Consider the following 24,801-nt stretch of genomic DNA (forward strand, 5'->3'; position numbering starts at 1 on the left):
AAACCTTTCCCTTTCCTCCTGCTCCCGGGTCTGCGCCCCGCCGGGTCTCTCCTTTGTTCGGGGCCAAACCAGGGGGCGGAGCGGGGGCGCCCCCGGCCCCGCGGGGAGGGGAGAGGCGGGTCCCGGCGCACCGCCCCGTCCTGTCCCGTCCCGTCCCGTCCCGTGGCGGCGGGAGGCGCGGAGGGGCCGTTCGGCGGGCGGAGCCCTCCGCGGCAGCACCGCGGCCGCCGCCAGCGCCGGAGCCGCCCCCCCCGCCCCCCTCAGGCCCCCGGTGCCGAGGTCTCGCCGCTCGGCCCCTCGGCTCGGCGCGGCGCGGCGCGGCGGGGGCAGGCCGTCGGGGCGGGCTGGGCGGCATGTGGCGGGGGCTGGCGGTGCTGGCCCTGGCCGGGCTGCTGGTGCTGGGGCGGGCGCCGGCGGGGCGGTCGGCGGCCTGCGAGCCGGTGCGCATCCCGCTGTGCAAGCCGCTGCCCTGGAACATGACCAAGATGCCGAACCACCTGCACCACAGCACGCAGGCCAACGCCGTGCTGGCCATGGAGCAGTTCGAGGGGCTGCTGGGCACCAACTGCAGCCCCGACCTCCTCTTCTTCCTCTGCGCCATGTACGCGCCCATCTGCACCATCGACTTCCAGCATGAGCCCATCAAGCCCTGCAAGTCCGTCTGCGAGCGCGCCCGCGCCGGCTGCGAGCCCGTCCTCATCCGCTACCGCCACGCCTGGCCCGAGAGCCTGGCCTGCGACGAGCTGCCGCTCTACGACCGCGGCGTCTGCATCTCCCCCGAGGCCATCGTCACCGCCGAGGGCGCCGGTGAGTGCGCGGGGCCGCGGGGCCGGCGCCGGGGCCGCTCCGCCGCTCGCCCGGACAATGGGCGGCGGGGAGCGGGGAGGGCGGCCCGCCCCCGGGGGAGCCCTGCTGCTGCCTCTCCCCCGCTCTTTCGGACTTTGCTCTGAGCCTCTTCTCTTCCCCTCCGCTTTTCTTGTTTTCTTTTCTTCTTCCTCCTTCTCTTTTCCCCGCCTCGAGCAGCCACCCCGCGGCTGGAAAAGTTTTGCTGCGGGGGAAAGAGGGTGCGTGACAAGTGACAGCCCCTTGCCGTCGCCCCGGGGGGCGCTTAAAAGCGTGGGGAGCGACAGCCCGCCTTTCACGCCGGCGGGCGACGTTCCCCTACCCCGCTGTGCGGTTTCACCGGCGGCCGTCGCCCCTTGCGATGGCAGAGCCATCCCGCGGAGAGGTGCTCCCGCTTGTCCCCAGGCTGCCGGTTCCCGCAGCGCCCTTCCATGCTCGTCCCCAGCCGCTCGCTCTCCCCAAAGCGGGCTGCTCCCCTCCCGCCGAGCCACCCCTTGGCACAGCCAGCAGATTTTGGGGCAAGAGCAGTGCCCAGAGGAGCTCCAGGCAGGTGCTGGGGGGCCGTAGTCTCCCCAGCCTCCTCCCATGCCGGCGCTGGCAGCTGAAGGGGAGAAAAGAGCCTCGTCTCTCTGGTTGGTGCAGGTCCTCCATCAGGTCCCTGCGCTCACGAGTTACGGTCAGGAGAGGAGCACAGCAAAGGTGCAGCCTTCCGCTACGTTTCATTCCTGGCGTCCCCCAGCGAGCTGAAGGCTGCCTCCAGCACGGAGGCAGCTCCAGTGCGGATCTGATGGTGCCTCACCCTCACAGCCTCCAAGGGGCTGTTGGAGCCCCTCGGCTTTCCCACTGTGTCCCGTTTCACCGGCTGCGCTCTCTGTGGTCCCACAGGACAGCTGGCACTGGGTGTCCAACTGCCATCCGGAGTTACCGGGGAGGCAGGAGAATCTCCAGGCGGTTGGGTGAAGAATTCTGACCACTTGGGCCACCACGATGCTGGAAACATGCTGTTACTCAGGGACCTTGCTCTGTTAGGGGTGTGCTCCTGTCACGGCTGCCTTTGGGCTGGATGACTTAGCAGGACACAGCTCCGACGTGGTGAGCCGAGAACCGCAGAAATATTAAACTGAAGGAGCTATTGACTAGGAAATCAAAGCAAACCAGTGGGTGGTTATCACGAGTGAGCTTTGACCTTTATGAAATGACCACGATTTGTGTCTTACTGGAGGAAAGCATTTGCTGCCGGTGGAACCGAGCTACATTTCCTTGCTGCAAAGTTGCAGTGTAAGTGGGGCTGCCAGAGCTCTCCGTCACAGGAGTGGGAGAGCAGAGCTGGGGCAGGGGAGCAGCTGAGAGGGGTCGGAGGCTGAGGCAGAACAGCACCCACACGCCCCATGGGCTCGTTGTGCTGCCACTCGGCTCCTTCGGTGCCTGCAGCTGCAACACTGGGTTGTGGCATCTCGCTGAGGGGCAGCAGATCCCACCTCTCCATCCACCGGTGACCTGTGAATGAAAGTTCTTTTGGGTTGTTTTGTTTTTTTTATGCTATGCTCAGCACAGTATTTGACTATGCTTTTGTCCCATTACCAAATGCTTTATGTATCCCACTGCCAGCCATGCCAAACACTGTAATTCCTTTTCTCCCCTCCTAATGAAATCTTGTGTTTTGGTTTGCTGACCGTGCTCCCCAGCTCAGCCTTCCCAGGTAAGTGGCTCTCTCCACCCCTCCGCAGGTATTTGTAGACCAGGCTAACCCCGCTCCTTCTCTGACTCCATCAAGTTACCCTCTCCACCTCTTTAAATCTCAACTCAATGACCGTACCTTGATATCTCCAGTAGTTACTACTATTTCTCTCTAACCCTTCTAATTGCTTCCCTCTTGCTTTTCCATCCTTCTTCCCCCACCGCAGTTGTTCCCAGCCTGTGAACCCAACCATCTATTTTTGCCTGCAGATCCTTCACTGGCACTGCTGCAGCTCTCGGGGGGGCTGCAGACCTGCTGGGATGGTTTGAGGAGGTGCAGATTTGAACACCAAGCGCCTGTCTCCGCAGCATTGAGGTGCTTTCAAAACCGCCTTAAAAATGGCTCCAACCTGAGCGAGGCTTGGCAAGTCTGCAGTGATTTGAAAGCAATCTTATTCAAATCTGGAGGGAGGAAGTTTGGCTAAAATTGCCCCCGAGTTACCTATTTCTGAGGACCTCAGCAGTACAATAACCTCTTTGAGGGATTCCAGGGCTGAATCCATGAAAACTCTCTTTCAGTGAATGAGAACCTGATGACATTCTCATTTCTGGGCTGAAAATTTTGAACTGATGCATTATGCACTAGACTGAAAGAATCCTTCTTGAGGGAATAAAACTGCTCCTTTAGAAAGCAGAGTGAAGGATTCCTGTTCTAGGAAGAGGTAAGGTGAACATTTCCAAATTCAATTCTCCAAATAAAGGATTGCAGCCAAGTAGAAGACACAAATAACCAACTGCCTAATGGGGAGCGTGCAGAATACTTGCTCTTATTTTATCTCCTAAGCACTCCTGCCCCTTGTGCTGTCTGTAAACTACATCTAATAGAGCAGGCAGAAATATAAATTCGTCTTTTCGTGGCCTTCCATTGTAGAAGAGGGTTTTTTTTTACTCATCAGAAGTGAAATCTTGATTTTTTCTTTCATTTTTTGCTACCTGCAAAGTAACAGGATTCTACTGTTTCCTTTCCTCTTGGGGTCTCCACGTTATTACTCGTGTGGGGGGTTGTTAATGCATTTGTCTGGTTCCTCCCATAAGGCAGCAGCCTGAAGGATGACATGGTCAGATCTTTGTCCTTATCAGAGCAGGAACAGGGTTTGGAACCCCCGATTTCCCTTCCTTTTCCAATATTAGACCATGCATCTTTCTTATGAGCACATGGTTCAGCTGGGTGCAAGGGCTCTTCTGACCCTCAGGACACTTTCTTTGGGTTGAGTGGCCTGCCAGAGGCTGCAGTGGGTTAACATCGTGTTGGATCAGTTATTGTATAGACACTCGCAAAAATTCCCTGTCACCATTAAAGTAATTTATCTTGACTCTCATTTCAATGATGCAAATGGTCATTTGAAGTTCACTTGTTGTTTTTTTTTTTTTTTTCTTCATTGGCTGACATTGCAGTAAAAGATGAGAGATTCCTCTCCGATCAGTTGCGTTCCCCGTGCCTAGCGGACTGTGGCTGTTGCAAAATGTAGAGAAACTGCGGTTAGTAAAATCTGTGGCAAATCCCAGTAAGAAGTTCACTTTGGGTTATTGAGGCACAGGTTATGAGTCCTCCACAAACATTTTCTAGGACCTCTTTCCACGTGCAGTCCAGGTGGTAAGGAAGATCTAGAGGCTTCCTCTTTGCAGGAGTGAGGGAGGTATTTGTGTCATTCTCGTGATGTTCTTCTGGGCTGCTGACATGTTGAAGGGCTGAAGTAGCCGGTGCTATGTCTGTGAGGGAGAAGGCTGATAAGAACAGTAGAACCACCTTGTTTAGGGCTCAGTTAGAAGAAAAACTCTGCAGGTCCTCTGGGCTTCTGCCGGTCTCCAAAACCTGAGTGTGTACCCACTGTACCACACTGCTGATTAGGAGGTCTCCGGTCCCTCAGGTTACAGGGACCACCTTCAAACAAGTGTCCTGTGGGAAACATATCTTTCTTCATTTTTCATTATCTTTGGGAAACACCTGGGTTCCTTTACACCCAGGCAGTGGAGGGATGCTCTGGGCATGGTGTGGGTGTTCTGGAAGCAGGTGTGACACCGAGTATTTTGGCTTTTTGTAGAGGATCTGACAAATCGCGGTCCAGGATGGAAGATGAAGAGGCCTCCTGGCAATACGTTAACATCCCAGGTGTGAGATCAGTACAAGCTGGTGTCTTCTGTATCCTATGGCTTTTATCTTGCATCCCGGTCCTGTGCTTTTTGGGGATGAAAGTGGTTCTGCTCACAGACAGTGATATGAGCTGCCTTGCGTACGCAGGAGGTCCCATTCATGTGCTCTGTGTATTTCGGTCTCTGTGTGCATAACACCGACGCTTCCTCACATCTATCAGGTTATGTGCTTCCCTCATTCAGGGTCCTGTCCAACCTTCTTTAGCCTATGAAGCAGCAAGAAGTGCAGATAGACCCCAAACTGTCTTGAATCTCAATTTTCAATTGCAGGACCTGTCTTTAATTTTACACACAGCATACGACTGGCCTGACCACAGTCATTGCTGGTGTTGGGATGCTGACTCAGAGAAGCACTGAAGTGCCTGTGCGTGGCTGCTACTGTCTGGCAGACTGTTTATGTCTCAAGTGACATGTTTATTCCTGTTTTGAAGAGGGAACTGGCAGTAAAAGGAGAGCAGTATGATGGGTACCACGCGTATCGGAGGACAGATCTGTTGGTGGGATTTCTGTCTCATCGTATCTTATTTAGATAGAAAAATAGCTCGAAGGCATGTTGCATTGTTAATGAGGTGTCGGAGAAAAGGGAAGCATCATCACAAGGTATCAACCACATGTAATTAACGTCTGAACCGTTTTGGGGTGATTATCATAAGATGGCTGAGGAGAACTTTGAATCTCTTAAAAAAACCCCTCTCCTCTTAAACATTAGAGAAAATTAAAGATTAGTCAAGTGATGGAGATGTATTTTCTTAAGTCTTCCAGGAACCCATGATTTCTCTGTGTAGGCCAAGTCCTCCGTACCTGCCTCAGTGAATGGATAGTAATCCAGGATGTGAATTTGGCATTGTAGGCTTAAAAGAAAAGTGAAAGAGCCGGTTCCCATGCTTGTTTTTCATATGTTATTAACTTCATTTCCAAAACAGTAGTTTCCAAACTCCAGATCAGACTTGCTCTGACTCAGACTTTGCATAGCTCTGCTTATAGTCGCCAAAATGCGCAGCGGCGTTAGGAGTGTCTCAGACTGTACGAGGACGAGCAGTCGTGCCCAGGTTGTCGTTTTAAAGCTGGGGTATGTTTTAGGTGTTTGCTCAAAACTTGGAAGCAGCCTCATTTCTCAGTTGAAGAACAAGATCATTACAAACTTCAAGCCTTAAAAAGGAAAGGAAAAGTAAATAAGAATACTTAAACCTTATCAGTGAAGACACCATTGGTGGTGTTATGCTGCCACTGCTGTTTGTCTGTCTTTATTAGCTGTGTCCCCTGGAATGGCTTTTACGGTCTAAGTATCAAGTCAAGACCTAGGCCGTTAAATGTCATCGAAACCCAGCAGGATTTGTTATGTGCAATAATTCATTATGTGGAGCAGCCGTGTTGCCATGTTGCGGGCTGCTCTGCTACTTGGAGTTCAAGTGATCTGTATCAAATTTTAACGAGGATCAACTTTCCTATTACTTGGCTTTGCTGTGCGTGTTTTTGCAATCAGATTAGCAAAGATCCTCTCCGTATTAAGACCTGGAGTAGATTACGAAGTCTGAATTAATGCACATTTGAAGGTCTCTTTAAACAGTGGGACTCACAGATGTCTCCATCTGGAGAAAGTGCCCAAGCAGCAACTGCTCGCTGTGGTTCTGGGTGCCCGGAATGGCTTCAGTAATAGCTGGGCCATATTCTTTAATTGCAGTGACAATCAGGATCGTGTTACTTTTGGCTCTTTCTCTGCCTTTTTTTTTTCTTTTTTTTTTTTAAAGTTTAAACTGTCATATAAGAAAGATGTTTGCTCAAAGCTAAGTTTTACTAGCTTGTTTCCTTTTCGCAAACCTCTCATCCAAATCTGTGACCCAGGCATTGTTATTTTGTATGCTTACTATGCAAGTGGCTTTTATTCTGCCCTCCTTGTTAGTGGTTTGGGTTTTTTTTTATATAGCATCCCTCTGAAAAGCGCTTAATTAAAATGGCTTATTGGAAAAATCAGTTTGGATTTTTTCCCCTGCTCTTAAACAAAATTTAGTAGGAAGCCTTTAGATTGGAGCTCTGGATAATATCTCCTCTTTGGCAATACTGCTGATCATCACTGACAGATATTTCTTTCAAAAAGATTGTTTTGAATAGACAAAACTTGGCAGAGAGTTCGCCTCAGAAGAAAAGTGGAACAATAGGAAGTTGGTTGTTTATTTTTAAGGACAGCTTTTTGTTTTGTTTTGTTTTTTCCTGTCTGCATTACAGCTGGGGGTGTAAGCAGTGTGCGTCTCCTGATGGAGAGAAGTCTCTGCCCATTAGGCTGCTGGAGTCAGGGGATGGGATTTCCTGGTTGCTCACAACCACCTAAGATCTTGTGAGTGGCTGGTGGCAGAGCTGGCCCAGACCCTTTATCCCATCGCTTCCCTGGTAGATGAGAAGGGATCAGGCAGGTGGTATGGGGTTGACTGGGGAAAATGATCTGGGGGATTTGAAGCCTTTCCTTAATTGGGAAGTGGATGGGGGCTGTGGTGCATTGTAATTGGGTAAAAATAAGTTGTGTACTTAGGAGTGGAAGGGAACATCTGGTGGAAAGCAGTTTAGTTCCATGTTTGTTTGCAGGACTGGGTTTATATTGGGCATATTGAGTGTTTACCAGCCCTCCTTGCATCAGTGTGAGTTTGAAGGACAGTTCCTCAGCCGATACACTTGAGCATCGTACCTGCAGTGGGGTCAGTGAAGGCTGTGAACCCCTTTATCAGGCTCTGGTTTATGTTCAGTTGCAATTCCAGTGTGAATTGGACTTGGTCTGCTCAAACACCATGAAGTCATGACTGCTTGGATCAGCCCTTGGTTTAGGAAGGGAGAGTCCAGGGCTTCTTTTTCCTTCCATGGCATCTTTGTGGATATGAAGATGGTAAGTGTTTAACCTGACGCTTCCCTTGCCTCCTCTGCTGATGAAAATTTTTTCTGCCCCTTGTAACAGTTTTGTTGGTGTAGGGAATGTGCTTTGGAGATGTGAATGAACCATCCCTTTGTTCATAACTGAAGTACCTATTTTGGAAGGAATTGCCGGGCCACATGAAGCAGCAGAAATAGTTGCCTTGACCATGTGCAAAGCCAGCCAGCATCGAAGGCAACCTGAGAAGTTGGTCAAGGCAACCGAATGAGCGAGGCTGTGAACCTGGAGACCTTACTCTGCAGTGCTCTTGAATGCCCAGAGAGTGGTGAAACATCTCAAGCCAGTATTAGGCACACAGAGAAGTAGAGCCACCTCTCCGTGGTTGGTGGCTGGGAGGTTTTGCAGACTTCTGTCTGCGAGGGGAGCAGATGGGAGGATTATCAGACTGTAGATCCAAAGGCTTTCTATGCTGTGACCATGTCAGAAGGAGTTGCAGGTTTAAAGCGAAGCACTGGCTAAATGAAGAAGGGAACAGCGGTTTGGCCCAGGAGAGGAAGAATGAGAAGAAATGTGGCCATCCTTTTACTTAGCCATTTGCAAGAGGAAAACCATTTTAATTCCTCTTTCACCCTGTCCTGGAATACATGAAAGCACTTGATACAACGTAAAATGAATTTAAATTTGATGAAAAGCTGTGGGTTTTTTTTACCATATACTATTGGTAGAGGTCATGATCTCTAATTACCACCTGATAACAACAGCTTTTGTGAAATTTGAGAATAGCTCGGGTGAATAATCAAAGTAAACCACGTAAGTAACAATTGGAGTGTGTAATCTGAATTCTTACAAGGCAGCATGGAGAAGCCTTACAGCTGCCGTCAAAGTGCAGGATAACTGAAGACTCTCGTTGTTGGGACGGACATGGCACTGGACATCAAGTTGCAGCAATCCAATTTCTTTATTGAACAAGCAGTGCTTTTTTATATTCTTTTACCCAGGTGCTTATCTATGCATATATTCTAGCATTCTACTTTTGCCCAATACGCTCTCACATCACACGCTGTTCATGCTCTGGTCAAAGCCAGGATGTTTGCCAACCCTTATCTTTTTACTTAGCTCTTCTCAGGACTCCCCAGTCTCTTCAAGGGTACACGGATATCTGCTCAAGGTCAATGTTAAACTCGCATTCTGATCCCTTGGACCAGCCGAGGTTTCCCACAGAAGACCAATCAAAACTGAAGAAAAAAACCCATTAAAATGTTTGGTTTGTTCTATAAGCTAAGATACTGCAGTAGTTTGAAACTTCCTTTGGAAGAAAATGAATGTGATTTTTACTAGCAATATTGGATGTAAAAGGGCATCTATTCAATCCTTCTGTGCTATTTTCTATATCTGTTGCTCTTTATGTTGGTAGGAATCATTACTCCTGAAGACTCAATTTTGTGAAGTTAATTATTATGCTAGTAATAATTGTTGTTTTTCAGATTTATTCTTGCCCTGACTGTCATTTAGATATATCCCCATTTATGTAAAGGAAGTTTTATGTTGCTATGAGAAGTATAAATATGCATTAAGGTGGAGATTTATTTTTTTTTTAAAAGGACAATGGCCAAGTTAGAAGATTAACTAAGTAATATTGGATCTCTTGTAAACAGGTATTTTAAATACATATTTAAAGAACTTGTGATTAAATAATGTCCCCAGCCCTTTAAAATTTAGTCCACACATCCAAACCCTTCACCTATCCTGAGTATCACTATCGACCAGGGCTGTATTACAGCCGGATCCTTACAGATCCTTACAGCTTCAGCTGCAAGAGAGGAGCTTTTGTGACGTGGTCTTGTATTCATTTGTCCTATATTGTAAAAGCAGTGGTGTTGTATCCATGATAATGTAAGGATGTAAGAAAGGTGATGTTTGTATGATACCAGCTTCCAGAGTTGAAAAAGCTGCGTAAACTTCGGGACATGCAAACTTAAAGAAGGGTCTTTTCTTTGAAACCTAATTTGGTTTTGCATTTTATGTGTCATTCTAATAAAGTATACTGCCTCTCTCCCAAACCTTGTTTCTCTTGCATTTATTTTGTTCTCAACTTGTACAATTTTATATGAATTAACATACTCGTTTTTCATTATTGAGTATATGTATAAATCCATCAGATTGTGTGATTGAATAAACAACGGGTTTGAAGTTATGTGTTTACTAATGTGGGACAGATTCCACTTACAAATGTGTCTAAAAGCAGTTCTTTGGGCATAGCGACTTTTTTCCTTCTGTTCCTTATCTGTCCTTCAAACTAATCAGTATGTTTTTAAACTGAGGGGAAGGGGAAGGTCTGAAACATTTGTTTTGGCATTTGCTTCAATTATATGATTGTGGTTGGTTGGTTTGATTTCGTCAGTAACCAAAAAAACAAACCAGAAGTAATTTCTCCTTCATCATCTAATTAAATGCAAACAGTACATGTACTTTTTGTAGATGCTTGTAAGTTCATGCCATAAACTTCCATCCTCATCCTAAATCTGCCAGTCTGTGCAGCAGTAGAAATGGGATATTTAATCTGCTTCAGCATTTAACATCATGCGCTGGATTCGGGTGAAGTTCAGATAAGAAATTGTGTCAACTTTTAACGGGCTGCCCTGTAGAACATTACAATCTTGGTTAATTAAGTTACTAAGTTTTAATATACTAAATGTTAGAGAAAGAGACTAAACATTGTGATGTGGGTGTATTGAAATAATCTAATATTAAAAATACTAACATTTCTTTACATATTTTATGAATCCATGCCAGATTTCCCTATGGATTCTAATAACGGCAACTGTAGAGGCGCCGGCATCGGTGAGTACACTTTTAAAAAACTATATAAGCTATAGTCTTGCAAATCCTTTTAATACTTTATAAAATAAGAGGGGTACTAAGTGATGCATAAATACTCTGTCTCGACTGGGAATCCTGTAGATTGTGCTTTTGTATCTCGTGAGCAAGTGGGATTTGGGGCTGGTCAGCCTGCGGACCTCTCAGCGTACAACTCAATTAACTCTTTAGTGCGTCTTTTTAGCCCTCGTCTCTTCTGCTTTTGTCAGGGCAAAATTTCCATCAGATCCAGAGGGCTGTGCTGATTTTATTAAAAGTTTTGTCTCAAACAGTGAGAATTATCATTAAATGGATTTTCACTGGGCAAAACCAGTGAAGATAATGGTTCATTTGTACTTTAAACTTTCCAAATTAAATTCAGCCCTCCGTAGATAATGGCAGAACTCCCATTAACCTGAGGAGATTGAGGCTGAGACCTTCTGAGACTGGTTTTATTCTAGCAGGTCCCCTGTTGCTTTTTATTTTTGTTTTGTTTTTGCTGGAACCGAGTAAACCTCCTTGAGTGTTACCACTAGTCATACGCAATGCAAAGAAGCAAAGCCCATGTTGGGAGGTAATACATGACAGAAATGTCAATTTGTTGCTCAAGCAAGGCGATGACTATAGGTTTCCTTGATTTTTATTACAATTCCTTCAGAAGTTTTCCTCTTAGGCCTTTGTCAAGATGACACTTAGAAACCACTCATTGGCCATCGTGTCTTTTCTTCTCCAGAGATGTTGATGAGCTATAGTGTGCACTGATGCTCACTTATTAATATAAACACCTAAGTATGATTGTGGAACATAAAATTAGATACCTACATAAATTTGGATAACTTCAGCACTAATCACAGAATCACAGAATTATCAGAGTTGGAAGGGACCTCTAGAGATCATCAAGTCCAACTTCCCTGCTTTTTATCTCTGTGACCAAATTGTAAAAAGGTATTAATAATGCCCATCTTATAAGACCGGTTTAAAATGCGATCAGTAGGTCCCAACTTGAAGTTAGCTATGTAGGTGGAAAATGTTATTCACATGGCAGTGTATGTCCTTTAGAAAGCCAGCTACAATTAGAAAAAGCTGATAAAAGTAAGCCCCTTAACGAGCTTCACTTTGAATTGCCTTGCGCGTGGGACCACGTCTGAAAGACTTTCTAAAGGTTTTTGTTACTAATGTTGGTATCTTCTTAGATTTAAGCCATTTTCAATTGTGTGGCATTGAGAAAGTGCTCATGCTCCACAGTGACTGTACAAAGAGCATACAAGCTTCACTTTGAGTATGAAAGTAAATATGGATACCTTCAATGTCACCTTATATCAAAAATAACCAACATATCTTTAGCACAGCCTGTCCTTAGGGATGTAGGTGGCATGTAAGATGTATATACCTGTAAGTGACCCTGCAGTGGAAGAGAAAAGAGTAAGATTCAGTAATATTGTTGCTGTTATGATGCTTTTCAACTAGTAAAAGCAAAACCAGACACACAAAAAAAAAAAACCACTTGAAAAATAGGGTGAAGATGTGCAGAAAAATTGCTGATTGAAAGGGAAAGATAATATTTTTATCACTGCTTTTCACTGTACAAACACAATTTCTGCTTCAATGTGCTACATCTGTTTCAACTGACAAACACAGTTTAGCCACCTAAAAGGCTGTGTTCAGTAAAATCAATTTGTAATTTTGCCATTCTAAATTGAATTTTTTTTTTCTTTTGCAAGTGGCAACCTAATATGTTTTAAAAAAAACTTGGCTCTGTGGTTTCTCGAGCATATTATATGTGCTTCTGTGTACAGTTGCAGTGAGCAGAACTTATGAGTTACTCCTCTTCGAAGCACCTTTTATCCCTGGCAGTATCCACTGGCAAAACCTTCCCTCTCAGGCTGCACGGGGTTTTTTGGGGGGAAGCTTTTTTACCTCTCTTGGCAGTGAACTATTTTGTTGTCTGCTTCATCAGATGCTTTTCAAGTCACTTGGAAATTTTTCCAGAGGTTTTTTTTTTTTTTTATTAATTTATCAGGGAAGCATTTTCCAGGTTTGAGTGCTTGTACCGATCAATATCCCAGCCAGGTTTTAGGTTGTGCATGCACCTATATTTAAGATAGCACATTTCTTGGTAGCGATCTGTGGGGAAAAACCTTTTCCTGTGTTGTCCATTTGTTTTGGCATTTACAGGGAGAAGTTTTCAAAGGTATAGATTTTGAGCTTTTGTTAGCTGTATATTGGCTTCAATTAAAAAAAAAATATTTAATGGCAAAGTTAGCTGAGATCTCAGTCAAAACTGGTGTGAGCCTCTGCTGCCTGTCTCGGTGCTTGGGATACGTTATTGTGGTCTCAGAGCTCTTCTGGTAATTCTGGCAGCTTCAGAGGAGACTACTGTGTAAGATGAGACTTTCCCTCAGCGTCAACAGATGCAGTACGTTTTTATGGCCACCTTTTGCGGGTGTTCCCGGTCCAGCTTTGCAAGAAACAAGCGTCAATCAAATACGTGTTCTCTAACGCTCACGTTGTGCTTCCTTTGAAAGTCACTGCAACAGAAACTGGGAGAGATGAGTTGGTTCTCGTTCTGCCACTGACTTTAGAGCTGACCTTGGCAAGTGACTCTGTGTTAGTTTCTGTATCTCTAATTAGTAGTTAGAAATGACACGGCATTTTGTAAAATTCTTTGAAGTGTAAATTCGGAAAGCACTAGAGTGACTAGGAGATACAGACCTGCTCATGCTTTTAATGAAGGATAATTGATTTCTAGAACAAGACTAATAAAATATATTCTTCAAATTAATAAAAGAAAACATAATAATCCAATACCGTCTTAAAATGGAGGGAAATGTGAGGCTATGTGTTCTTGGCCTGTAATTCAGGCTGTTTTTTCTACTTGTGCCACAGAGCAAAGTACTGTAGAGCAGGAGAACGCTAAAGGGTAAAATTTGTTGGATGTGAACACTGAGATGCCTGCATGAGTGTGGGTCATGGGAGCACATCTTTTATGGCCCGTATTGAGGCAGCTTATAAAATGGGCCATAATTTGGCCTAAAGTATGCATGAGCTCCCACAGGCAGAAGGGAAGCCAAAAATCACTTCCTTTCTCTACCTTTATTATTTTAACACAGTCTCATACAAAAGCTGAAGTCTGTAGCTCTCTATATATAGATTCCTGAGGATGTGTTTGAAATTCAAGGAAACAATATCCTCTTCTTTTGAAATGTTCTCCTCTTTCCTGTATTTTTTTTTTTGTATTTTCAACTACAAAAATTCCTTCAATAGAAAACAAATAATGATTTGAGAAGTCCATAACCATAGGATGCCATCTTTTTTTTTTAAATACAGAAATCTTATATATAGCAAATAAAAGTTCTTTTTTAGGCTCTTCACATGGGATTTAAGTAAATCACTAGCTATGTACAGTGTTATTGTAGAACTATGGTATATCAAAATGGGATGCATTAAGTCTACTTCCGCTTAAATGCCAAGTCAAATGTCAAAATAGATGACCATGGGTACTTATTACTGGGACCTGCCATTTGCAATGGGTGCAGTGGTGGGCTTGGAGGGGGATCTATGAGTCAGCTGGGCCTGACCATGCGACTCCACCAAATTCCACTTACACACTAGCTTGAAATAAGTAAATATTTGCATTAGAACAACCAGCCGTGAAATGGTGGTGGTGAATGCATGAGTCTTCAGCCCCAGCACTCCCTGGGCACTAATGACAGTGTTTTTACCCCCGTTACTGTTCCCAGCTGCCTGGAAGCTGCATCACTGGAAACGCTGCTCTGACAGTGCTCATTTGTAATGTTTTTTGAAGCCCATCCTTACCACCATAAAGGCTAATAATTTCCCTATTGTAATTAAACCTGAGGTTCCAGGTTGTAATTTTGTACAGCAAACCCAGACAGCAGGGTGGCTCTGTGGTCTGTATTTCTTCTTACATGTGTACCAATCCCACACGTGCGGCACGGCCTTAAATTGTATTCAGGTCTGATGATCCATGGCATAGATTCATCAGAAGGGTGGTGGCAGCTTTTCCAGGCAGCTCCGCTAACTATATTTTTGAGATGTCTTTCTTGTTTCGGTTTGTCACAGAATTGGTGAGATCAAATGCAGATGTGCCAGTCGTTCATATTCTCCAAGTAGTGCCCTGAAGTCTCCCATCTAGGTCAGCTCTGTGTAGAGCACGGAGGTGTTGGGTTGACGCACCAACCAAGTCTCCTAAAGGGCAGTCTGCAGTTCAGCCAAAAGCCATTTGCTCAAGGTTGGCTTTATTAATTGAGGGAGGGTCCAGAGCAGGATCAAAGATAACACTAACCACTTGCAGTAGTCAAGTGAAGCCCTCAGCCTCTTAATATTAAACTTCATTTTAAGCTTAATCTTAAACTCAGTCTCTCTTAAACCTCCCATCAGATGCCACTGAAGAAACATGGTTGAAGTTTAATTTTATCAGGACCGTCCCAGCAGAGTTCAGAGCAGGGAGCCACGTGCTGCTTTGTCCCACCACCCTCCGACGGGCTTCATCTGTTGGCTGTAGCTCTTAGACATCGTTAGGTGTAAAGGGGCCGTGCAACTGTAAGAAATCTTATGGTGCAGTTCCAGAGACAGAGTGTACGTTGAGAATTAGGCACAAAGAGCATGTTCCTTATGGTAAGCGCATGCTAGCCGGCGTGTCACAGTGTGTTAAACTGAGCTGAGACATGTAGTCTCCAGTCAAATCTTAAAGCATGCCCTGTCATGGTATTTTCCTTCTGTGTCTGTATTACAGTCTGTATGATTAAAGGTGCAGAAAAGAGGAGTAAGTGTCGCACAAAAGAGAGAGTGGCATCGTAGGATATGGAATTTCACCATTTGTGAGCACAGAAGAGACTAAAATTGAAGCTTGAATTGGCTTAAAGTGGAAAATTTTGTCACTTCAGACTCCAAGTCCTTGTATTTTTGTGGTTGTGAGGTTGGTTGTGTGTTGTAGGTTTGTTTTGTTTTGTTTTGTTTTTTAATTTCAGCATGTCAAGTTCTCTCCTAGAAACCTTTGAGGTCTCACTGACAGCTCCACAACAACTTCCATCAGAGAAGACCAGGAACACCCTGTGGTTTTTAATATTTAACTTGCCTGTAATAAACAAGTCAATTCAGTGACATTTTCGTTAGGTGTGAGCTTGAGGTTTCGGGGAGATTGTCACCGAACGTAATGCTCTTTTCTTTCTAAACAAAACTTTCTCTTTTTGTAGAGCGCTGCAAATGCAAGCCTATAAAAGCTACCCAGAAGACCTATCTACGCAACAATTATAACTACGGTAAGGACAGCTGCGTGGCCAGCTCCCAGCGTTTTTAAGGGCTACAGTAAGGGGAAAATTTTCATTAAAAAAGCCTGTGGGCCCAATTACTGATGGTTAATCCATTAGTACTTACTACAGAAGGAAGACGTGGCCTGAAACATTTCCAAATTCAAACCTGAGAGTGCTTGTAGAAGGATGGAGAGGATTAGCTTCGTATGTTAGTACAAGAGTTTCTGTGTTGACGTTGAGTGTTGTTTCAGTGTCAGCACGGGCATCTGGGGTTCATGCACTTCTTAGGGTGAAAAGTGATGTGACAAAAATTATGTCGTTGAGGCTGAACTGCCTCTTTGATTTCCAGCTCTGATACACTCTGCTTTTGCAGGAAATGATGTTTTTACTAACTTTCATGCCTACAAACTCGCTGTGGGATCTAACAGGCATACTAGGTTCGTTCCTTCTCCTATATCGAAGCCCACAACGAGCATCTTGCCAGCTGCGTTATGCTGTCAGTAACACCTCTAAAAGGACACTGTGTCCATATATTGTCTTCTCTTGTCCAGATTGTTCTGGTCTTCGGGCATATCATGGGTCCAGGCTGCTACTTTTCTTCATACTGTTTGTTTTAAGCAAATCAGGCTGATGAAGCCAGTGAGTACGTATCACAGGAGTTGAACAACTGGGCCCGTCCTTTTTCCCATTAATCATGTGAATAGCCTTAGGCTCACTGCACGTAAAGAAGTCATTTAAATGGTAGTGATTGTATAATACTTATTAATACTATGCATTTATACAACTATTGTCAGATAAGATTTTAAAAATAAATTCTATTAACTAAAAAATCATAATTGTATTCAGTCTGACATCATTGGGGTTTTTTTAGGTGACTAGATGGTTTTATGTTGTTTTGGTGGATTTGTTTGGAAAATATTTACAGAGTGACTTTTCTCTGGTGGGTACCACATCTGCGCACGATAGAGAATCACCGAGCGTGCTACTGCCTATCTTTTCAAGCTTTTGAAATTAAGAGAGGTTTCAAAATGCTTTCGAAAAAACTCCAAACTAAAGCAAGGTTTTGTTTTGAAATCTTAAAGAGGTTTTAAGGAAGTGGATCATTTGGGGTAAATCGTGTTTGTTAAATGCACAAGTTATTAATTCTTGGCAGCTGTATTTAATGTGGCTGCAAAACATGGTGGCTTCATGGGCAATGCATGCGGAGGGAGGAAATGCATAAGTCCATGGTCTTCTTTCTTCCATGTTACCTTTTTCACATAGGTTAGAAGATAGTCTGCTATCTGTAATGGAAAAGGACTCTTGTTTGCAAGCTGTGAAAGATGTGGCATTCTCTAGAGCATGACCTCTGGATTGGCTTTGCATTTGCATGTGGTATCAGTTCACTGGTCACCATGAGAGAAACAAAAAGCGTTGCCTTTGAAAGGCAACTTTTCTTCCTATGCAACTTAAAGGAAAAAGAAAGGGTGAGGGAGGAAACAATTAAATGGGTCATCAGGTCAAGATCAGGAGCGTTTGGAGTTCATAAAGAGCAGAGCAGATTGGTGCTGGGTCACTGGAGAGAGAATAAAAAAAGTAAGGGCCTGTCATGCAGCAGAAGTAGTGACACAAGAAGTTTTAATGCACATTCACATTTCGTGAAAGGTTGAGAGTGACGAATTAAGTTCAGTCATCTGTACTGCAAGCAGTCAGAGGGAGCAGTTACAGATCGAGGGAGAAGGAGAGCATACAAGGAATGAATCAAATATATAAAGTGGAAAGGGTGAAGAAGAAAGGATGCTAAAAATTAAGCCCAACTTAAAGAGGACACAAAACCAATCGGTACTTAACTCCTGCTTGTGACCATACTGTTAGGAGATACACCCAGCTACCTGGACCCTCTTGGTGGAGGATGAAGTAATGAAGTGAAGAGATGGGGGCAGGGACATTGCTGGAGTTCAGCTAAGCTTTTGATAATGGACCATGCAAAAGACTAATCCCGGAGGTCACCAAGAGCGGCTTGGGGGTGACCTGCATTATCTGCTGCTGCTAACTACACTCTGTGCCTTTTTTCCAGTCATTCGGGCTAAAGTGAAGGAGGTGAAGACTAAATGTCATGACGTCACTGCAGTAGTGGAAGTAAAGGAGATCCTAAAATCTTCCCTGGTGAACATCCCAAAGGACACTGTAAACCTTCACACAAACTCCGGCTGCCTATGCCCACCGCTTAGCGCCAACGAAGAGTACATCATTATGGGCTACGAAGATGAGGAGCGCTCCAGGTAACTCTTTCTGCGTTGTCCTTGGAGCATATTTATTGTTATTTGTTCCTCTGCCTTTAAAGCTGAATTTCAGAGCTGCCAACTAAGGAGAACTTGGTGTGACTCTCTGTACATCTCCTCAATGGTATTCAGGGAGGGACAAGGCGCTCCGCAGGCACAGAGATCTTAGTCTTGCATGTGTTGGGTTGTATAGCTTATGCATGCCTGTTGATGGAGTAACCGGTTGTCTCTGTTGTGTAGGTTACTCTTGGTGGAAGGCTCCATAGCCGAAAAATGGAAGGATCGTCTCGGTAAAAAAGTAAAGGTAAATATCTCACCAAAAGTCAAATGTTGCAGATACCATGAAATGTCTACCTAATACATGTGCTGACCGACCCCAGTTAATTAATATCAAATATCAAAAATTAGCTTGGTGTGTTATTTGCTGTATTACTTAGAAATGCACGCTGAAAAAACTAAAGGGATACATTGAGTTACCCCAAAGTACACCAGTGTAGCAGCGAAACCTCTGTCTCAAAAAAGCACACAGTAGAAGTGTTTTAACTCCGTAGGCAAACTGTGCGCTCCGCAACACACACCTGCTTAATTGGGATTGTGATACTAATTAAAAAAAAAAGAAGAGGGCTTTATAAATGTTTTCCAGACTAGGTCAGAATTATACTTTTCAGATTTAATATTCTATAAATACAGTTCTTTTACCAAATTGTGTGAATTAGGGAGTATTTTAAATTTACCTTCCTGGCGTAGATGAGGGAGGTGTATGATAGGGAAGTCATGTCATAGCAAATTAGAAGCAAGGAGTTCAAATGCAAGCAATATATGAAAAGATATTCTAATATTTTCTAATTTAAATTTAATGCCTTCCAAGTTCTGGAAGCATTGTCTTTTTATGTTTTGATGCACGGCAAAGTATCAGTGATTTCAGTGTTGTTAGGAATGTCATTTTACATAGAATATTCTTATTTTGACACAATTTCTCAGTGATTGATTTCACATAATGGTTGTGCTTGTGCAAACCTGTCTCCTCTTCCACTCGACACTTTTTTCAACAGCCTTAATGGTGACTGGCAGGAAAATAGTGTTCTGATTACAAATGCAAGTTTTTCTGTGCACATTTGTCACATCCACAGAGATTACATGAGTGAAAAGATATGGGGATCTTACTCCAAGTTGTTGTTTGATTTGGCAGAACGTTATGAAACCCAGTGCCACGGAGCAAATACCACGTTACCGCTGTGGGCTGACTTCTACTTAGTTCCAGTTCTTGGGTGGCAGTATCATTTGTTGGGTTTTTTTGGGGAACTGACTTACTGCCTCACTTATTTCCCTGTGGCCTGTGACCTGCTGCCGCTGCCCTCGTGCCCGTCCTGGGGCTGCTGGGGACCACGCCATGTCGCCACCCACTTCTCATCGCAATCTCCTTTTCCAAGAGCATCATCAGTTGTACCAACTATATTTATTATATGTTTTTGTACTGCGGTTGCTATTACCTGGAAAAGTAAAAACAAATAAATAATAACAATAAAAAGATAATAAAAATAACTTGACTGTTTTTTCACCCTGCTTCCCCCAGAAAGCACAGATAGCTTCATTTACATTTTATTATTTAGAAGGTGAGATGCTTTTCTGCTGAAGGCATTATGCCTTGTAGCATCCCCTTCTTTCACACAGGCTACAAGAAAGCTCGGAAATGTTTTTGTCTGTTTAAAGTGACTTTTACCGATAACCTCACATTTCCACCATTTGAGCCCAGTGCAGAGTAACGTGGTGGAAACAGCGATGGCTCTTTTTTTTTCTTATTTTTTTTGCTGCTGTTTGTAAACACATGCAGTTGTTGTACATATGACACATATCTTCTTCTGTAATCTCTTTTGTAATTTCTTTGCCTTTTGATATGCAGCGCTGGGATCAGAAACTCCGCCACCTTGGGAAGGCGAAGGGAGAGCCCGGACACAGCGACTCGTCTCCAAAGCCCGGCAAGCCCAGCAGTGCCCGGCAAGCTCGTAGTTAGATGTGGGACGCTGTACGTTGACATGCAGTGGACTATCTACCAAGACTTCATTGTTGAAGCAGCAAAGGAGAAATTGCACTATTGCACGTTATATTCTATTGTTTACTACAAAATAATGTTTTAGCTTATATTGGCTTTTATTCTCCCTCTTGTTTTCTGCCTTTTTTTTTTTTTGGATGTGTGCAAGCTCTGGAAATATATATTATTTTTTTTTTTTTCTGTTACTGGGAACTGTAGAAAACTGCCCTTATGAGATGGGGAAAGAGAAGGACATGCTGAATTTACCATTTTATCTCCTGAATCTTCTTAGGGAGAAAATTCTGATGCAAGAAGGGATGAGATCTGGCAAAGACCATCGCGTAAAGTCATGACTCACACTGGCTTCCCGCTTTCACTTTTCTTGGTCAAAGTTTGCTGAAACTCTTTGTGTTGGGGGGAGGTTGTTGATCTGCTTTTAAGTGGGTAAATTTTTATTCTGAAATAAAGAAATGATGTTAAGAGAACTGTTTTACTCAGTACACCTTTGTTAAGTTTTCTTACTCGTAAATAAACCACTTGTGTAAGCCAAAGTCTAACTTAAAATGTTTCCCGTGACAAACACGGTGTGCTTGTATGCAGGGGACCTGGGTTTTCCAGTGCTCTGGACCTTGCAGGAAGGGTTGTACAGCTCTGTTATTGCAGGACATAACTTATAATATATTTCTTCTCTTATAATGGCAGTTTTTTCCCCTTTTCTGCCTTTTCTCTGCTGAGTTGTAGGAGTAGACTGACTTACCAGGCCTGCTTCTCAGTACAGGTCTGCACTTTATCCTTTTGATTTTTGTGGTGTTATTCTTAAATCTGTGCCTCATAAACAAACAAGTGTTCAATGCTTAGTAAAGTATGTCCAATAAAAAAATTGTAGTTGTCAACACAGACCTTATCTGACTTTTGAATCGACATCATATTTTTTATATTAATGTTCAAAATAGAAAAAAAAAAGCTCATATTTTGATTTTATAGAATTCTTTGCAGATAGTGCCAACATACTTGAAATTATCTTCTGTTTTCCTATTCTCTCATGCTCAAAAGAAATTAAAATGGGGTAAATAAAAGAACAGTCCTCTTTTCTGTAGTCTACAGTACAGAGGGGAACCCACTCTACTTAAGATGCAAATAACTGTTGTGTTCTCACCTGTCAATATTGTCTTAAGTGCATCAGGGCTGCCTTGCATTAAGAAAACAGTGGTGCAGCTGTTGGGTATTTTGAAAATACGATGATAATAAGTAAACAGAAAGATTTGGGAATATTTATAACAATGCTCTTTTAAGATTTCAGTTAATATCCAGAGGTCTCAGGACAGGTTGGCCATTGGGTTGGATACTAAGCAAGTTGAAACATAAAGCTATTTCCTGCAACACTCAGGATCTTTTTTTTTTTTTTTTTTTTTTAATGAAAAATAACGGGGTAATTTAGGGGAAGGGTTGGCTCTGAAGGCTAGCAGTGGCATATTAAGGCTCCAGCTAGTTCAGTGTTTGCTCGGGGTACTGCACGGGTGGGCTTAGAAGCTGTGGAAAAAACGTCAAAGAGTAAGATGAATTAGAGGAGTAAGAATCGTTTAAACAACAACAAAGCTATTCCCATTTGAAAACATTGCTCTGGTGTATTTTGGACATCATAGTTTGGTACTTCTGTTTTCCTCTGCTCTGTTGCCTGGTTCCTGCGTTTTCCAGCCATGCTACCGGTGAGCAGGTCTCTGCCTGTGGTGGTCGCAGTAGGTACAGCAAGGTGAGCTTCCATCAGTGAAGCAGCAAGTCCTGTGAAGCCCATTGTCAATTATATTTAATTATTGGGCTTTGGACTTCTGATTTTTTTTAAGCAATCAGTGAATAGCAGGCAGTTAATGTGACATGGAGAATCTGCTGCACAAAATGCTGAGAAAACCAAACTTCTGAGTAATCTCGTTTACTATGGTCCTCCTGTCCCCATTCTCAGAGCTTTCTGAAGAAAGCAAAGTTTGTTGTTTTACATCTTGCTTAATTAGGTCTCTGTTTGACACCCACGTATCCTCTCATTTAATTTAGAATTAGAGTCTATGGTGTGAAAATACTTTTCTTTATCTCCTCCAAGTGGTGTTGAGCTTTGCCTCGTGTTTCCCCCTATCACCCCAGTTCTGCACTCAAAGCAAGTCAATGTCTGCGAGCAGGTTTTACTCAGTTAAATTGTTTGTAATGGTCCTCCTTCCAAGCCAGATATTCTTCCTTCATCTTTTAATCCCCCTAGATAGGGGCAAAGGAAAAGTAATGCTCTCTGGGGACAAAGAAAAGGAAAGAAATAGATATACTTCATTAATTGATGAGAACTGGTTTCTAATCAACTTCAAGTCCTTTATGTTCTATTTGTGAGGCTGTAACTCTGGCCAGTTCTTCATGTGATCAACAAGCTGAGGACCAGAAAGTTAGGCAGCTGATTTTGGTGTCATTAACCACTGCTGTTTCGCATTTTTGCAGTGAGGAGAGGAGGGTGTGGTGGCTTCCTCTGAAGGACAGCAGAGGTGGTAGTGGTGGGTCAGGTCTGCTCTCCTCTCCACCACACCAGCCAGGAGGAATCTTCTCTTTTTACCTGCAGTGAAACTACTTGAAGGTCGTGGTCAATCTATTACGAAAACCTTTGTAGCTGTGGAAATAACTATTAAAAGTATTTACTTGTTTCACTTGCAAATGCATGTGCTTTCTTTTTTTAGAGCTAGTTTGTCTGGTGGCAGCACTACAACCCTATAAAAGGTGCGCAAACAAACCCACGTGTGACAGCCAGTTTATTAAGTGTGTACAACGCGGTTATTTTGCTGGGCGATGCGCATACCTATGTGGGCACATGTGATCAAGTGTCATGGGATGTATAGAAGGATTGATTAAAACCATGCCTTTTCCACATCTGGGTTGTATTAGTCCAGAGAGAAAATATGCAGCTTAAAATCTCTGTGGATAATTAGCCTGACATGTTGCTTATCAGAAGGCACCCTTTCCTAGCGCAGCTCAGCAGATGAGAAGGCAGCAGGAATAAACACCAAAGTTGCTTATTCGCAAGCAATGTCTCTAGTTTCTAGCAGGGGGTTGACTCATGGTTTTAATAAATCTGCTCTGGACGTGTTAGCAATGGCATGAAAATAACAGAGCTTAATTTCAGCCTGGGTATTATTATTTCGCCGTATAACTCCTTCCGTTAAAGGCAATAATAAGCAGAGTCTATATGGTGAGAACAACTTTCACATTAATGCTAATGAGAGTAGCATAGTTCAGTTGAGCGGGGTTGCAGGGAGAGCCAGTGCCGGTAGCAGTAGGCAGCCGGAGGGCCTCCTGCTTTCAGAAAGCCTTTGTTCAGAGAAAAATGCAACATTGGGATCCGCGGGGAGTGGTGGTGGGGTACGTGGAAGGGGGAGATGTCAGTGTTTTTAAAGGGAGGATAAGATACCAGACTACAGGATAGGATTCAACTGAAATAATTTTTTTTTTCTTTCTATAAGATTCTAGTGTATCGAGCCTGAGAAAAGCATCAGTCAAGTGTAATATCAATGATGGGCTGAAAAATGTCTACTTTGAGTTACACCCTGGAAGAACCTGGTGTCTGCTGGGAAGAGGTAGGCTGCAAGGGTCCCTGGCTTTGGGGGGCTGCCAGTGCCATTTTCTAATTCCCCTGTGCATTGCTGCTATTCTGTAAGATGCCAAAATCCATACCTTTAAGAGTTTGTATATTACAAATTAGGCAGATAATTCAATGAGATAGTAAAAATGAACGAACAAATGAACTTTATTCACTGGAGAAGCAATACAGCTGGGGATGCTTAAATCCAGCTGCGTGGGAGAGATTTACTGGTTGCTATTGCTTCCCTTCCCTCACGTGAAATAACCCAAACCCCATACCAGCTGGTAATGCCTGCTCATGCCGCCGTCCCTGTAAGTCTGCGGAGCGCATGGAGTCGGGACTCCTGGCTTGCCTTCCCGCTCTCTGGCAGCGCTGCTGTGTGAGTTAAGAAGCAAAAAGTCCTTTGCTTCGTCTGTAGGACAGCACAACAGCTCTCTGTCCTGCAGCAGAGAGCTTAATAAGTCATTCTGCCATCCGTGGAGGGGGGATTTTCGTTCCCTCCATAACATGGTACAGGTTATTTGGTTATTATTCGCTTTGGATAGCAGTGTCGGAGCACGGGTAGGTGCAGACTCTGATGACTGCTGTCTTGCTGCACGTGAGCCATGGCTGATGTTTTCTTTGCGCTTTGGTGCTTTGCAAGCCTTCAGCAGTAAAATGAATGAACAGAGGAAGGAGAACAAAATGTAACCCCCCCTGCGATGCAGTTGCCCTTTCCTGACAATAAACAACTAAGCCCTATGCATAAGATGCATTCCTGAATGGTCACTGCACCACAGTATTAAGAAGGACGACACCAAAAAGCAATGCGTCCAGAAAGTTGTCTGTAGCTGCGTCAGCCGCAGCGTCACTGACCAGGCACCGCTAGTGCCGAGATCAGCAGCAAAACTGCTTGGGCTTCACCCTCTTTGTCAAAATGTTCTTCTTCTCTGCCTTTTTTTGGGGAAAAAAAAAAAAAAAGCTTTGTTCCCTGTAGGGTTCTTGCGAGAGATGTATTCACCCACCCCTCTGACCTGTCACCCTGGGGATTGCAACCCCTCTCCCCTGAGCACTGGGTGAATTAGTGCCTGGTTCTTCCCACGCTTCCCAACCATCGGAGAGCATCAGCCCATGCTCCAAACCTGGAGCTGCCTTGCACGAGGCTTCCCAGACGTGCAGTAAACCTCGATTTTTCAGCTCGTGCTGGAGAA

At 44.1% G+C, this 24,801-nt stretch overlaps 1 protein-coding gene across 1 annotated transcript; it reads left to right on the forward strand.

Moving 5' to 3' along the window:
• The first annotated feature begins 339 nt into the window (after nt 1-339).
• FRZB (frizzled related protein) lies at nt 340-20,902 on the forward strand. The gene is made up of 6 exons (XM_082484083.1): nt 340-807; nt 10,382-10,429; nt 15,661-15,726; nt 17,774-17,978; nt 18,219-18,282; nt 19,879-20,902. Exons 1-6 carry the CDS (start codon nt 354-356, stop codon nt 19,987-19,989), a joined length of 948 nt encoding a protein of 315 aa, XP_082340209.1. The 5' UTR covers nt 340-353; the 3' UTR covers nt 19,990-20,902.
• Nucleotides 20,903-24,801: the final 3,899 nt, after the last annotated feature.

The sequence above is a fragment of the Vanellus vanellus genome, assembly GCF_965231255.1.
Source record: "Vanellus vanellus genome assembly, chromosome: 5".
NCBI lineage: Eukaryota > Metazoa > Chordata > Aves > Charadriiformes > Charadriidae > Vanellus > Vanellus vanellus.

Excerpts from the sequence above, each read along its gene's own strand:
- FRZB (XM_082484083.1), top strand. The coding sequence starts at position 354 with ATGTGGCGGGGGCTGGCGGTGCTGGCCCTGGCCGGGCTGCTGGTGCTG. Across the intron at positions 808-10,381 it reads CGTCACCGCCGAGGGCGCCG|ATTTCCCTATGGATTCTAAT; the intron begins GTGAGTGCGCGG and ends AATCCATGCCAG. Across the intron at positions 15,727-17,773 it reads ACGCAACAATTATAACTACG|TCATTCGGGCTAAAGTGAAG; the intron begins GTAAGGACAGCT and ends CCTTTTTTCCAG.